Source organism: Podarcis pityusensis (assembly GCF_964106645.2).
Source record: "Podarcis pityusensis genome assembly, chromosome: 2".
Classification (NCBI taxonomy): Eukaryota; Metazoa; Chordata; class Lepidosauria; order Squamata; family Lacertidae; genus Podarcis; species Podarcis pityusensis.
The window spans coordinates 65,351,885-65,367,801 of record NC_138029.1 but is presented as its reverse complement, the minus strand read 5'-3'; the positions used below and the strand labels follow the sequence as shown (position 1 = coordinate 65,367,801).

The window sequence follows — 15,917 nt, the reverse complement described above, 5'->3', positions numbered from 1 at the left end:
TCTTGCTAGTTAAGGTTATAATCTGAACCAGAGAAGAATTTCTCAACCAACCCTCTTTCTTTGGACAGACTCAACCAATTATCCCAAACTACCTTCCCCTTCATTTCAAATCCCTCTTTCCAGTCAGTAAGCAGCCAGGGGAAGAGAGAAGGGCCTATTTCACTGTTGTGCTCTCTGTCACCGAGAATACTGCACAACAAGACACCAGGATACAAGGCCCCATTTTCCCTTGGCAAATGTAGATTCCCAAAGATTACTTGCACCCTGATGCACACCTGTACAGCAAACCAGAAACCAGAGGGGAGACTGGAAGATACTTCCCCAGAGGTGTTTTATGCTTGTCAGGCAGCTGCTGTTGGTTGCACCAACCAGAGAAGTGATGTTTATGGGGAGAAAGGTTTGGGTACCAGTCACAGGTGGGATAAAAGAGGGCTGAGTGGGTGTTAGGGCAGAGCTTGGGGTCTCAAAGAGGGAGGTTCAGGCTGGTTTGGAAATAAACTGAACTTTGTCCCAGTTATTTTGGAAGTAGCATGGCTTTTCCTCCCCCAAGGCAACCTGATGCAAGACAGGAAATGTTCTCCTTCCAAACAACTATGTGCCCTTGTGCATTCACACTGCTGAAAAATGCATTGACTAGTGGACAAAGGAATCAAAGTCAGCTAGTTTGGCCATTGTTGCCAATGATTTAGAATGACAGGTTGTTATTATTTCATAAGATGGAACCATATTATGTATGAGCTTGGTGGTTTATTGCAGCGTGATTTATTATGCATGACATGCAAATCTCTCTTTACTTTTTAGGGAAGGCAGGAATGCTACAATATAAGTGGAGGGAATAACTCAGGCAGTTCCAGGGGAAGCGATTTGCTTGGAACAGTCTTAGAGTTGCTGGCAAGAAGCATTTTGCAGGAGCATGGCAATCAAGGCTCCATTCTAACCCAAGAGCTTTTTACATCAGGAGGGGCTGAAAGGCCCATGTCAGTTGGCCATTCATTAGAAAGTTACTGCTGACAAATGGAGTGAAGATGGGGGAAATGGCTGTTTTCATTTGTGTGTGTTTTTTATTTTTAAAAGGACATTTTGATATATGCTATGATTTTTTCCCCCTTTTTTTACTGTTTTAACATTTTCTTGGAGTACCAAAGAATCACCATAATTGGATAGCTTCATTTGCATTTTGAAAACTGGATTGTGTTGCCAAAGGCTCAGACAATGCTCTCTTGAGAGGTTATCAACATTTAAGAACTGCATAGCACTGCCTTTTCACTTCTGGATACAGAATGAAGGAAGAGGGTGGTTATAGGAGGACTTGCCCAAGATATTTTGCTGCCTAAAACGAAGAACAAGCCGACATCCTATCCCATTATATGTAGAGAATGCTGACTAGACTGACAACGGAATCACAGTTTGACACTGTCAATAGTATCTTGCTGAGAGTACAAGTAAGGAGAGGACTGTTGCACTCAGGCTTCCCATGGACACCTGGTTGGTCACTGTGAAAACAGAATGGTGGACTTGATGGGCCTTAGGACTGATCAAGCAGGGCTCTTCTTACATTTTAAGGTTGGGAAAGTCTGGAGCAACATCTCAAATAGGATCCAATTTTGCCTGAAATGGTCAGCTGTGCAGCTGTTGTCAATTAGGGAGTAATAACTGAACTGCTAGGGACGCGGCTGGCGCTGTGGGTAAACCCTCAGTGCCTAGGACTTGCTGATCATAAGGTCGGCGGTTCGAATCCCCGTGGCGGGGTGAGCTCCCGTCGTTCGGTCCCAGCTCCTGCCCACCTAGCAGTTCGAAAGCACCCCTAAGTGCAAGTAGATAAATAGGTACCGCTTTATAGCGGGAAGGTAAACGGCGTTTCCGTGTGCTGCGCTGGTGCTGGCTCGCCAGATGCCGCTTAGTCACGCTGGCCACGTGACCCGGAAGTGTCTTCAGACGGCACCAGCTCCCGGCCTCTTGAGCAAGATGAGCGCACAACCCTAGAGTCGGTCACGACTGGCCCGTACGGGCAGGGGTACCTTTACCTTTACCTTAACTGAACTGCTAATACATACATTTGAGGAAAAGACAGTATTTTCCTCATTTCTGCTGTGATAGATAACATAGACTTGTGAGAAACTGTTTAGGATGTTGCTGCAATGTTAACATTTTCATAAATATTTAGATTAAAGCATGGTCCAGTGATTTAAGTCCATTTAGCTTAATGGAAAAAGACATCTTGCTTAAGTCTCTCATTGAAATGAATTGGATTTTAAAGTGTCTACATTTGGCTGAATTAGGCTCAGGCCTTTGTTTTGAGCTTTTCCTTATTTAATACTTCAACCATGTTGGAATATAATTTTGGAATTTCCAGTATGCTTCTCACTTCACCAAAAGGGCATTTTGGTTTTGAAGCATCCCCCTCCTGCCCCGGAAATCACAAGAAATTTATAAGTGATGACATTATAAAATGAATGCAGCGGTTTAAAAAAAGAATCTTGGATAAATAGCCATTTTGGCTGTTGCCTTAAATCATATTGCATTTTCAGTGTTTGCATAGGGCTTAAAGAAATCATTAAATTACTTATATTGTGAGAATACATCCTTGCCTGTACAACAGCTCCTTGTCTAGTATCTGCAATTATGTTCTAATTGCTCACCCACACCTCCGTATTCTATTCAGTGATGAACAAGCCTATTCATCTGTCTTTGCTCTACATTCTCAAGCTTAATCACCTGCTATTTAGCTCAGGCTTACCCCAACTTCTCTTATTGGTTGGGAGAAAGACTCTACAAAGTTCAAAGGGACCTTATTCTCACCAACAGAACAAACTCTCGATAAGGTTTTGGGTTATCATACAGTACCATTTTTATTACTGGCAGGTATGCAACAATTAATTAGCTAGGATATACCATGTGTTTCCCATTGTGAATTGCTGCATTGGGTTACAATAATGGATTTACCATAGCTTCAACCTGTGCATAGATTTCCGATGTGAGATTGTAATGTTTGAGATTTTTCATACAGAGTCAATTTCAGTGCAGTTTCTCTTGTAATTGTCCCTAGAAGGTCTATGCTCTGATTCTCAAAATTCTGCCCCTATTCCAGTTCTCCTTATTAATAAGCTGGTGACTATTTTTTACTCCCATTGACCGTATAATTGACTGGCCTGGACTTTCCATGCCCAGCTCTTTCCCATGTTCTTTCAGTTTCTAAGTCTGGGTCTGGCAAGAAATCCAGCTATGTTCAAGCTGCCTCATGTTATTTGGCTGGGCCTGATTGTAAGTTCCACGAGGGTCATTTATAACCGCATCCCTTCGTCTAGTATTTTTAATCCAATCAAAGTTTTACGAACACAGTTTATCAGCGTATAAGTCTGCTTACAAACAGGGGCACAGAATGAAAAACTGATCTTGCCAATTGTTTCTGGCCAATCATCGAAAAACAGTGTACAAATGTTCCGTGGGGGTGAGGAAAGGTCTCTGAGATTGCTGCCATGACAACAATTTTATCCTTTAAGCAGGCAGCTGGCAAGCAAGCAAGTTCAAGGTCAGAAAAATTCAGTTATCTTTAACACACACACAAAAGTTCTGCTCTTGAGGCCAATGGCTCTCACACTAATTACCACCTCCAGGTTCCAGGCATTCCTGTACAGTGGCTAAATCAAATTATTATAATGTGCTTGATTAGTGGTGGTATTTACTCTACTACATTAGAGTGTGATCTGGGTAATTATAGCTCAGATTTGATTTCCCTTGTGCCAGTGGGAGAGACTCATCAGGGAAGATCCATCTAAGGGATTATACCATGGATGGGAACAAGGAGGCAACTTTTGTTGATTCCTTATTCCTCTGGTCCCAAAAATTGTGCTCTTCGGGATGGCGCATGCAGGGGCTGCAGGTGGAGGAGGAAGTAACAAAAATCACTCTGCCCTGGGAACATCCATTGGATCACAAGCACTTTCGTGAATGGCAGGCATCTCAGAATCCTAGCTTATGTTTTTCCTCATTTTATGAATGTTTGAGTAAAAAATAAATTAGACCAGCAGGGTTTCCACAATAGCAGAAATAAATAAATGGGGGTAATTTAGAAAAGAGCATGCAAAAGTGACCCAAATCTATGCTGCTACGAGCATGCAGATGAAGATTCAGCAGATAGAGAGAACCAAAGTGCCTTACAGAGTGAAGTTTGTGGATCACAGCCAGTCAATTGGACTCAGAAAGGGGTAGCAGAAAAAGGTTAGGGTGGCAAAGCAATAATATGAATGCCCTGTCGCAACCACAAAACTGTATACAGTGCTCCACCATCAGCAAAACCAAGCCAAACCCTAGTGTGATGCACATGTTGTATTGCTGTTTGAGACTGATGTGTTGTCCCTGTGGTGTCTTCAACATGAGCAAACTTTCAGTCCACACTATCATCCTGAGCTGAAAATTGCAAGCGGGCCAAGAGTGAATTTTCTTCTGCTATGGTTGGTAAATGCATCCCATTGATTTTGTTACTTTGCAAAAAGGCAGTGAGGAAAGACGGATTAGAAGTCCAAGGAGGCAGCACAACAATCTAAAATATTCCTATAGCTTGACACTTCTTTTGTTGAAGGATAAACTGCATGCCAGAGCAGGCTACAGCTGTAATTAATTTTGCATTCTGTCACTCTGCTCCCACCGTCAAGTGTCTTCAAGGTACATAAACACTATAAACACTAGCTGAGCTATGATCAATGCAGCTTTGATTAAATACTTAGGGACCTTTTAATAAAAAAGACCTTTTATGAGAGGCTTACCACATTGATCATGACAGAGATATAAATAACCAAAGCAAAGAGCGGAGGAAAACAAGAGCCACAATTTGCAAGACCAGACTTACTCTCCATCCTCTTTTACCCACTGTGCAGCTAAAGGTTATTAGGATTTGTAGCAACAAGCAATCATGTTTGAGGGAAGAATGCATAATTTGTTCACGTAAATTGTTTTATTTGCAGCCTAACATCCTCTGAATATGTAGTTTTCCCTAATATAAAACTGAAAGGAATTTGCTCCCAGAAGTTCTTATTTGCAAATGTTGATATTGGATGTATTCTCCAAAGCCTTTCTGAATACCCATCTTCACTGAATATTCTACATTGATTGTTGACATTTGATGTCTGATATTTTGTGTTTGGTGTTTGATAGTTGATAAATAACAGCCTGGTGCAGGGGTTGCCAACTTTGGGGGCCAGGGCAAACATCTGGAATTCTGAAGAAGTGTCATTGGTATCAGTCACAAGATGGCTGCTGTGAATGTGTGGCATAACACAAAATGGCTGTCTGTGGGCTGTGGCATAACAAAATAGATGCTACATCAAGGGACAGGATCAGAAAATGGTGTTGGCATTCCTCCCCTCTCCCAAATCAGGGGGGGGGGGGAAGGGAAGCACCTACATAAGCTACCACTGTGCTTGCTGTTCAGAAAGGAAGCAAAGTTGGATGTCTAATCCTAGCAGCATCTAACAAAATGTGTGCATATTTAAGGGAATTTGCTCAACATAAGAGAGGCTGAGCTAGTGAGAACAGGAACCAAGCAGGAAGAGCATATAGTCTCTCATGCATTGTGGATTTTTGAGGGGACATTTACTGAGACCTAACATGGAGGTCATTTGAAGAACTGGCAGGCACGCTGGTGCCATGTTGGTGCCATGTTGGTGAGCCCTGGTCTAGTGAGTTGTCCACAATTAAGATGGTTTCAGAATAACTGGTGCCTCCTTCATCTACCTTTCACCACAGACTGCTCAACAACTATCTTGCTGTGGAGAGAGAAGAGAGGAAACCCTGTCAAATAGTTTGATTGAAGAGAGCAGCATCACAACAACAGGTCAGAACACATTTTCTATTTAAGCAAATTGATTAGTCTGGAAGGAATTTCTGAATATGTGCATGCTTGATGTTTTTATTGTGAAACTCAGATGCATTTTTAATGGAACAGTAATGCATATATACTATGCTCAGCCCTACTCTTTCTTATTAATTCTGATGATGCTGGCCTTGTGGATGTAACGTAGATATACAGTATACAAGTGTGGCCCCAAAAATCATGGTACTGTGTGAGCATTATAGTTATTGCATTCCCTCCTGAGCAGATTGATAGGGTTCCCCACCCCCAGACTGTGGTCCTTTGTATCCCTTGAAATTTCTGAAAGCTACAGCTCATTTACAGAAGCAATGAAAATGCAACAGAATTGTAAGTAAGGTTCTCCTGAACTCCTGAACTTCAGGCTGGAAGTTCAGCCAACTGGGTGAGGGGGTGGGAACCTCTAAGACAAATTGCAGACTTTGGGGGTTCAACATCATGCCCGTTTTTTCCCTTTAACCCCCCCCCCACACCCCACACTTTTTGCATCTATCTCAAAGAAGTATTTTGGGGATACAATAGATTGCTCACTATTTAGTGACACTTTCATTGGTCCTAAGCTATCCTTCTTTGACTTACAGTGACACTTCATAGCTTATCAGAAAATCAGCAATAGCAGAAAAATCTTCCTTAAAAGCATCATAGCCCCCATTACTCTGCTGATCTCCCCAGTGCTCTGTCCAGTATCAGGACAGCACTAGATTTGTTCTTCCAAAGCTTTTATTCTGTATCTGCTTACCCGTGAGCAAGTCCCATGGAGGTGGAGCTTACTTCAACATAGATGTGTATAGGGTTGACTCAAATGTAAGTCTTTACTTGCAGATAAGTGAATATAGGATTGCAGCATATGTCAGATTCTCAGTTAGTTGATGAGGTTGAGGAGGTCTGGCCGGTGCCCTGCATTGTTTGTCCTAATCCTAAAATATGGCCCATAATACAAATGGTTGCAATTCTATAAGTCACTATGGAAAGTGTTCCCTATAGGCTGAAAGTTGAAAACTGCTAATTTAAATGTTCATGAGGCAGGTCTCAGGATCAGTCAAGAAGTAATAGCTTTCAAAATAATTCTGTATTTTCCAGTTGATATACACATGGTTTATGGAGTTTTCATTACTTTCCTGTCGGCATATTTTACTGGTCTATAATATCGGTATATTACTGGAAGTTCGTTTTTCTTCTGTTGCTGTATATATACAAAGAAACTGATATTTGCTGACATTTACCAATGAAAAACGAAGCCTTCCCATAGTGATTACACATAAACCATGTCTACTTTAAAGTACTTTTTCTTCCTCAGAAATGTTCAAAAACAGAATGACTTTTCAAAACATGTTTTGCGCCTGATTCATGCTTTCTTCTTGAAACTCTAATTTTACCTTGGTTTGGCAGCATAACCTGAGGATTTACTATGTGTGTGATCTATGTCCCTTCCCTTATCTTATGGCAACTTGTGTTGATTTTTTTTTTTTTAAAGACCCCTTTCGACATTGTGCAGCTCTGAAGCTCTGGAATCTTCCTGTTTTCATAAGGCAATCCAGCTTGCTTAGCAGTTAGAAAGTCCTATTGAAATCATTTTGTCTTCTGATTCAGTCGTAAATTCCATTTTTATGAGATGTGACCTATGCAGAAGGCATTCTGTGTTCTTGTGATATCCAAAATCTTGCAATCTTCCTTAAATAGCATGTAGGGACATCATTTAAATAGCATGCAGGAACATCATTTCTTACTTTTCTTTGGGGATGTCGGCAGTTGTCCTAGCTCAATCACATTAAAATGAGTGGGAGTTGCATGATTCTGTCATATCTGCAGTTTCTCTTCTCATTGCATCACCCTGTCATACAGTATGATGTTCATCCACTGCTTTCTCTCATTCTTAAGTTACTACGCCAAAATTCTAGATAAGCAAATAGGTCTGGAAGGGGCCTGAGTTCCAGACCATTGGCCCACTGGTTCACAAATACTGAGCATAGGGCTGGAAATACTGTACAGTGCAAAGAACTTTGATCTATGGGTTATTCCGCCCACCTGTCAAACTTGACCCATGCATGTGGGGACAGATAAAAAACTGTATAGATGGATCAAAAAGGCTCTCCACCCCTAATTCAGCTTAATACTGCTTGGAAGCAGATGTCCAGTGTCTCAAGAAGAACTCTACCCCAGTCTTGCTAAGAACTTTTAATTGTAGCTGAATTTGGGTCAGTGTAAACATTTAAAGCAAGGAACTCTACCAATGACCAAATAAAGTAATATTTTGTGAATTTTGCTTTAACTAAACCATGTGCCCATTTACTCTCTTCCAACGTCTGTTGGTTGAAACATACTCATGCTCATACACAGGCACATGCATGAAGATATATATGCATTAAGATATATATGTAATTCATTTATGTACGTGTATACATATATGCGTGGGTGGCGCTGTGGTCTAAACCACAGAGCCTAGGGCTTGCCGATCCGAAGGTTGGCAGTTCGAATCCCCATGATGGGGTGAGCTCCCGTTGCTCGGTCCCTGCTCCTGCCAACCTAGCAGTTCGAAAGCACGTCAAAGTGCAAGTAGATAAATAGGTACCGCTCCGGCAGGAAGGTAAACGGCGTTTCCGTGCGCTGCTCTGGTTCGCCAGAAGCAGCTTAGTCATTCTGGTCACATGACCCGGAAGCTGTATGCTGGCTCCCTCGGCCAGTAAAGCGAGATGAGCGCCGTAACCCCGGAGTCGTCTGCGGCTTGACCTAACGGTCAGGGGTCCCTTTACCTTTATGTATATATGAAAATACACATGCAGTTCATATCCTTAAGACAGAAGAGCTTACAAATATAATCCTGAACCTTCTTACTCTGTATGTTGGTTGGCTACAACAATTTGAGTTTATGGTGACCTTCGGGGCCATCTTGAGTGTGAACCTGATGTTTGTGTCTGCTACTAGTGCCAACTGGCAATTTATCAGTTGAGGTTGTATAGTACCATAGGTACTACAATAATGTAGCTGGGAGTGAATAGGCAGAAGTTGTTTTACACTCCCCACCTGGGTGACAACCTACTCTGGAATCGAAGTGGAGCGCCTCAGGTGAAACACGGTGGAATTAACAAGTGATCCAGTGGATGTGAGGATGAGCCCATTTGTGCTTCAGAAGGGTATCTTATATGTGTATGCTTTAAAGCAAACATTTGTATGTGGGTTATACTATTGTTGAGTATAAGTGGTTTATGTACAGTGGTTGGTTCAAAGAGATAATTATGTATGATGTATGATTGTAGTGGGTGGGTAGAACTGATGGTGAATGAGACTAGGTGAGTGGATGCATTAATAGTGTAATTTCTGTTGGTCAGAATTTTACATTGTGCTGCCTCTGGCTTTGTTTATGATATTGTGTCCGTGTACATGGATATTGTTTATATATTTGTTTTCATGAAAATCATTTGACATTGTTTTTATTGTAATATATCTATACTGGTGGGTAGACAGATAGATTGATAGTAAGTGGTCTATTAATGAAAATGATAATAATACTAGTAATACACCCAGAATCTCTGAAAACAATGTATTTTCCATTCTGCAGGGGAGTAGTGGCAGCTCCTATAGCTGTTTTGGAAGAATGGGGTATTCGGGAAGTCGTGGCAAGGACAAGGTGAGTGCCACAAATAAGACCCAATGACGTAGTAAATTGGTCCTGTCTGAGAGTTCCATAGTGCCTGCCAAAGCAAACCATTTACAGTGGTGCCCCGCAAGACGAATGCCTCGCAAGACGAAAAACTCGCTAGACGAAAGGGTTTTTCGTTTTTTGAGGTGCTTCGCAAGACAAATTTCCCTATGGGCTTGCTTCGCAAGACGAAAACGTCTTGCAAGTTTGTTTCCTTTTTCGTAAAACCGTTAATACCCAGGGTGCATTGCTTGAAGAGGTGCAGTTGCGACTTGACTTTGAGGAGCAACTCATAGCACGCGGTGTGGTAGCCTTTTTTGAGGTTTTTGAAGACTTTGGTGATTTTTGAAGCTTTTCCAAAACTTCTTTTGCAGCCATTTGGTAAGTTAAACTTTTAAAACTTTTTGGGGGGGTTTTGGATTTTGGGTTGGGGTGTTTGGAATTCAAGGACTTGGTGTTGGGGAGGGGTTTGCAAGAATCTGGAAGCTTGTGTGTTTTTTCCCTGCATTTTTATGATTTTTTGTGACCATTGGGCCACTCTGCTGTTTTTTTAAAAAAAAATTCTGGGTTTGAATTTCTGTGTGGTGGGTGGCTGGGTGCTTTTGAATTTTTTGGATGTGAAGCACTGATTATTTTTTTTGGGTTTGCGCAGGTAGGAGCTGTGCTGCCATGGGACCCAAGAAGACTGCTGCTGCAGAGGCCGGTGAGGGGAAGAAGGAGAAGGTTACACTGGAAATGAAGAAGGAGATCATCCGGAAGCACGACGGTGGAATGCGTGTGACAGACCTCGCCAGGGAGTACGGGAGGAATCCATCGACCATCGGGACCATCCTGAAGATGAGGGAGAAGATCCTTGCGACTGATGTAGCCAAGGGAGTCACCAGGATCGTGAAGAACCACCCAGCTGTTCTGGAGGAGGTGGAGAAGTTGCTGCTCATCTGGTTAGAAGAGAAGCAGTGTGCAGAGGACACAGTGACTGAGGCCGTCATTTGTGAGAAGGCCAAGGCCTTGCACGCAGACCTCGTCCGGGAACAGCCCGGAACCTCAGGCGAGCCAGAAGTCTTCAAGGCAAGCAGAGGCTGGTTTGACCGGTTCAAGACAAGATCTGGAATCCACAGCGTGGTCAGGCATGGAGAGGCTGCCAGTTCTGATGTTCCTGCGGCTGAAGACTTTGCATTGGAGTTCCTGGAGGCTGTGAAGATGGAGGGCTACATTCCACAGCAGGTCTTCAACTGCGACGAGACTGGGCTGTTTTGGAAGAGGATGCTCAAAAGGACTTTCATCACACAGGAGGAGGCCAAGTTGCCTGGCCACAAGCCCATGAAGGACCGTCTGACCCTGCTCTTCTGTGCCAACGCAAGCGGCGACCTGAAGATCAAGCCCCTGCTGGTGTACCACTCGGAGAACCCACAGGCCTTCAAGAAACGCAAGGTCGACAAGGAGCAGCTGAGTGTCATGTGGCGATCCAACAGTAAGGCTTGGGTCACACGTGTGCTGTTTGTGGACTGGGTCAATCTTGCTTTTGGCCCTGCTGTCAAACAGTACCTGCTGGACAACAACCTGCCGCTGAAGGCTTTGCTTCTGATGGACAATGCTCCTGCTCATCCTAAAGGTCTTGAGGAGGACTTGTTGGAGGAGTTCAGCTTCATCAGCATCATGTTCCTGCTGCCTAACACCACGCCACTGCTCCAGCCGATGGATCAGCAGGTCATCGCCAATTTCAAAAAACTCTACACCAAGGAGCTTTTCAGGCGATGCTTCGAGGTGACTGATTGCACCACCATCACCCTGCGGGAATTCTGGAAGGACCACTTCGACATCGTCACCTGCTTGAAGATGATCACCACGGCCTGGAACGGGATCAGCCAGAGAAATTTGAATTGCGCTTGGCGCAGCCTGTGGCCGGACTGTGTGGCACCAAGTGACTCTGATGCACCAGAGTCAACAGTGGTGCAGGACATTGTTGCCTTGGGGAGGACCATGGGCCTGGAGGTCACAGAGGAGGACATCAGCGAGCTGGTGGAGGAGCACGACCATGAGCTGACCACCCAGGAGCTGGTCGAACTGCAGGCAGAGGCTGCACAGGAGCAGGCCTCGCTGGAAGAGGAGGAAGCAACTGAGGAACGGCGGTCCTCCAAAGAACTGAGGGACATTTGCCTGAAATGGAAGGATGTGCAGGCTTTTGCACAGCAGCACCACCCTGACAAGCACGTGGCACATGACCTTGCGAACACTTTTGATACGAGGGTCATGTCACCTTTCAGGGAGGTGCTGAAAAGGCGGATGAAGCAGCAGACCATGGACAGGTTCTTCAGCAAGAAGCAAAGAGTGGAAGAGGAACCTTCTTTGAGTTGTCCCCCAGAGTCTTAGAAAATGTACTGTACACTTTGTTGATTTTTAAATGTTTTTCTGTCATGTTTAGAAACTTAATTTATTGTTCCTTCAGTTTTTGAAATGCTCTTTACAGTATGTGTGACTTTAAAGAGCACTTAATAAACTCTTGTTGTACCAAATTTGGCTTTGTTTGGACTTTTTTTGACCATAGGAACGCATTAATTGAATTTTAATGCATTCCTATGGGATTTTGTGCTTCACAAGACGAAAAAACTCGTGGAACGAATTAATTTCATCTTGCGAGGCACCACTGTAATGGATTACATGGCTCTGTCTGACAGCCTGTAATATTCAAGAGTTTCTTCTTCTGAACATGCACCATTGACATATTATCTCCCATCTAATTTGTTAATGTAACATCTCCATTGATTTTAATGGAATACGACTATCAGAACATCAAGTAGAGCCTGCGGGATCAGGCCACCCAATGCACAAACAACCTGCTGCTATTCACTACTCTTCCTTTAGCATATTGGCAAACATGTGTTTGTTGCATTTATGCTTTACATTTTTTAAAAAAAATGCACCTGAGTTATCCATCTTTTAAAATGTAACATATTGAGGCAATCCAAAAGGAAAGGAAAGAAGATGCTTGCTTCCCAACTCATATTCAGTCAATAGTATATCCAATAGCTATTAAGGGCTCTGTTTGCTTTGGCAATAGAAGTGCACATAATAGTTGCACTTGGTCTCCTGCGAGTCTTTGCTTCTTCCCTTTCTGCAGGAAGTCTCGGGGAAGCCTACAGTTTTCAGTTCTCTCCCTTGTTTATGCAGCCCACTTCTCCCTCTTTGGAATTCCATATCAGATTACATTTCTATGAACCAACCTACCCTTCCCACATTTGTTCATCCAGGATATAGCTAACTGAGACAGCACAACCTTCCTGCTATGTTTTCAAAATCTCGCCGCACTTCTGGAAAAAGACTAACTGCGGTACTAGAGGGAAAGAAAAACAGCAATACAAAGGAGATGCCAAGCGGCCTTAAATTACTCAGCAGGAGGGTGTCAGGAGCAGAGTTTACAGGCTCTCAGTTCTTTGTCTCTTCTAGCATTCATTTTTTTTTTGGCAGATGATCTTGACACTCCAGTGTCAGTATAATGTGGAGCCATACTGGGAATCTATTTTCCAATGATAGCAGGGAGAACTCTATGCATCAGCGAGATGTGACAAATGTGTCCATCAATATTTCCTGAACAATTCCTGCACATAATTAGTCGGGAATAAGACAGCATGACCACTGTATGTACTAAAAATCCACATTTGGAAGTTGATGCACATCAACTTTAAAATGAAGAGGCATGGGGTAATTTTAGCTGAGCGGTTAATAAACATAACAACTGGTTGTTCACCACGCTTCCCAGTCATTATGCATGTTGAGATATGCTTGTTCCACAAGCCCTGTTGGAGATTATGTATATCGACGGGAAAATATCCTCTTCATAGACAGATTATGGGCACATTCCCCATGCAGCCAGGTGAATGTGCATAATTGCCAGTCATTATGCACATTAACTGCTCAATTTACATTAACACACACACACACACACACACACACACACACACACGTACATGATGCCACTTTGTTACGTAATTTCTGTGGCTACCCCTACAAATAATTTCTTTCCAGTGTGTGAACTTTGCTTGTGCCCTTGTTTTGAGCCCTGAAGGAATATTCTCCCATGTTTTTCTCTGTGTGTTACCCTGGAGAATAGAGCAAGTGCATCAATATTTATTTCTGGCATTAAAATAAGCAAGGATGGAAGCAGAAATGTTTTGAAAGAGGGTGTACAAACTAATGTGGGTTTTTTCCTTCTCCCTCCCCCCCCATAAAGGCTGAGACAAAGAAGACAGATGCCTTTCCATTCCTGTTATTTACAGAATGTTTCCCCAAAATATTGAATAATATTATCACAAAAAAGCAAATAATCCATAATGTCACCACTGAAATGGCTTTTCTTACAAATCATGGGCCAATACTCTGTTTTTTCTCAGAACAATGGGGAAGGACAGATGTTCCATAAAACGGAGAAAAGGAAATATTCACATGGGTTAAAGCAAAAAGTGCTAATAATAATAATAATAATAATAATAATAATAATAATAATAGGTGTCACTGGTAACTTTCTCTTCATGGAGTTGTATAGCATTGATTCTATTCTCTTGGTCTAGAACTTTCTGACACCTGGAAGGGCCAAATTGGAATCATGCACCTCATCAGAAAATGTTAATTATCAGCTTTGAACATTGAGGAAAAAAAGTTTCAAGGTTTTAGGTTTCCTTGCTCACTCTCCTAGAAATCCCATGCCCCAAACTTACAGGCTGAATGCGTAGGAACTCTAGTCATCAGCATATGCTTATGAGACACAGGACAACATACTTTATAAAATATCTAATTATTTTACCTGGGGACAAGAGCACAATGTCTCAAAAGCATGTGCTGGCAGCCAGAGTTGGTTCTTTTAGACCTCCAGTAACTTTTGATATGATGAGTCATAGTTGATGACCACCATTCTCACTGAAAAGAGACCAAAGAAGTTAAGAGGTCAGATTACTGGAGTGTTGATTTGTTTCTGTACATCCATAAGAAGTTTATCTACCAGGAAGCATAATTCTCATTGGTATTTGGTAATATCAGCAGATATTGGCCATGTGTAAGAAAATTATTTGATGCAAATAGCTGTACTGTCATAATTTCCTTTCTTGCTGTCTACTTTGTATGTCTTAATGTCATCAGCTGCACTCTTTAGCCAGAAAATAAATTATACTGGCACAAAAGTGTCTTTTTACTGCCAATTCAAAATATTTGTTTTGCAGAGAGACAACACTTTTATGTCACCTGAAAGACAATAGCTATTTTGAAGTTTAAGAAACTGTGCCTGGAAAGATGGTGGGTATTAACCTCAGAACAAATTAATATTTAGACCATTTTCTCTGGGGAAATAATTATGATTTTTTTTCGTCCACAACAGTAGGCATTGTCTTTACTGTGAAATGAAAGAATGTGTAAGCTAGAAAAAGTAAGTGTCCTTGAAGGATAAAGGGCGCTAACTGGAGTTGCAATGTCCTGTTCTTTCATAACATTATCGCCAAACTTGAAAGACATTATCAAGGTAATCTTGCTTTGTGGCTTCTGTGTCAGACATTTCAATGACAAATTTGTGGATTGCCAAAAGCAAAGTGATGGATGAACTTCTAAAAGAAGCTATCTTCATTTGGGTCCTTCAGCCAGTAGTTCTATTTTGAGTGTGAGCTAGTGCATTTTAGTGCAAAACAGTCCTTTCTTCTGCAGCATCTAGAACTTTGATATGATCATCAGGAAGTATGGTCAGGTGAGAGATGACATAAAGTTTCAGGTGAAGTAAGGACAAGCAATGGATATTGCTCAGTGCAGCTGTACTAGAAGCTTAGATCATGTGATATCATCTGCCATGTGATATCACTGACTGATGATATCACATGATTGAAGTTTCTAGTACAGCTGTACTGAGCAATATCCATTGCTTGTCCTCACTTGAAACTTTATGTTGGCTCTCATCTGACCATACTTCCTGGTGATCATCTTAAATAGTTAGCCAAGAGTTGAAAGTCACCAACCTTATGCCTGCTTGTCAAAATGACTACTTTCATTGCCCCGACACTGGAATAAATGCATATGACACCAAATACACATTGACTAATAGCTACAACATTATTAATTGACTTGCTACATCTGCAAGGAAGTAACTTCTCAATCTCCCTTTACAATGAGGTTGTCTCCATCTCTAAGGTATGGTTACCAGACGTCCCTGTTTCCTGGATTTACAGATCTGTCCCCCTGACAAAATCCGTCCCCGGAATGTCCCCAGATTTATATTTTAAGTGTTGTAGATTTATTAGTAGGGAATGAATGTTGCGTGATTAGTTCAATGGCACAAGACACAAGATATAGCAAATAGCACTCCAAGAGATCAGGCTGGGACCCAGAGGAAGGCCACGCGACAGGGGAGACCCAGAAGAGAAGATATTACTTCTTAATTTT

At 42.2% G+C, this 15,917-nt stretch overlaps 1 protein-coding gene across 1 annotated transcript; it reads left to right on the top strand.

Moving 5' to 3' along the window:
- The first annotated feature begins 9,579 nt into the window (after nt 1–9,579).
- LOC308467857 (tigger transposable element-derived protein 1-like) lies at nt 9,580–12,016 on the top strand. Its single transcript, XM_080989508.1, has 2 exons — nt 9,580–9,884; nt 10,156–12,016. The coding sequence occupies exon 2, from the start codon at nt 10,173–10,175 to the stop codon at nt 11,871–11,873; it is 1,701 nt and encodes a 566-aa protein (XP_080845634.1). The 5' UTR covers nt 9,580–9,884; nt 10,156–10,172; the 3' UTR covers nt 11,874–12,016.
- The last annotated feature ends 3,901 nt before the right edge of the window (nt 12,017–15,917 follow it).

Excerpts from the sequence above, each read along its gene's own strand:
- LOC308467857 (XM_080989508.1), top strand. The coding sequence starts at position 10,173 with ATGGGACCCAAGAAGACTGCTGCTGCAGAGGCCGGTGAGGGGAAGAAG.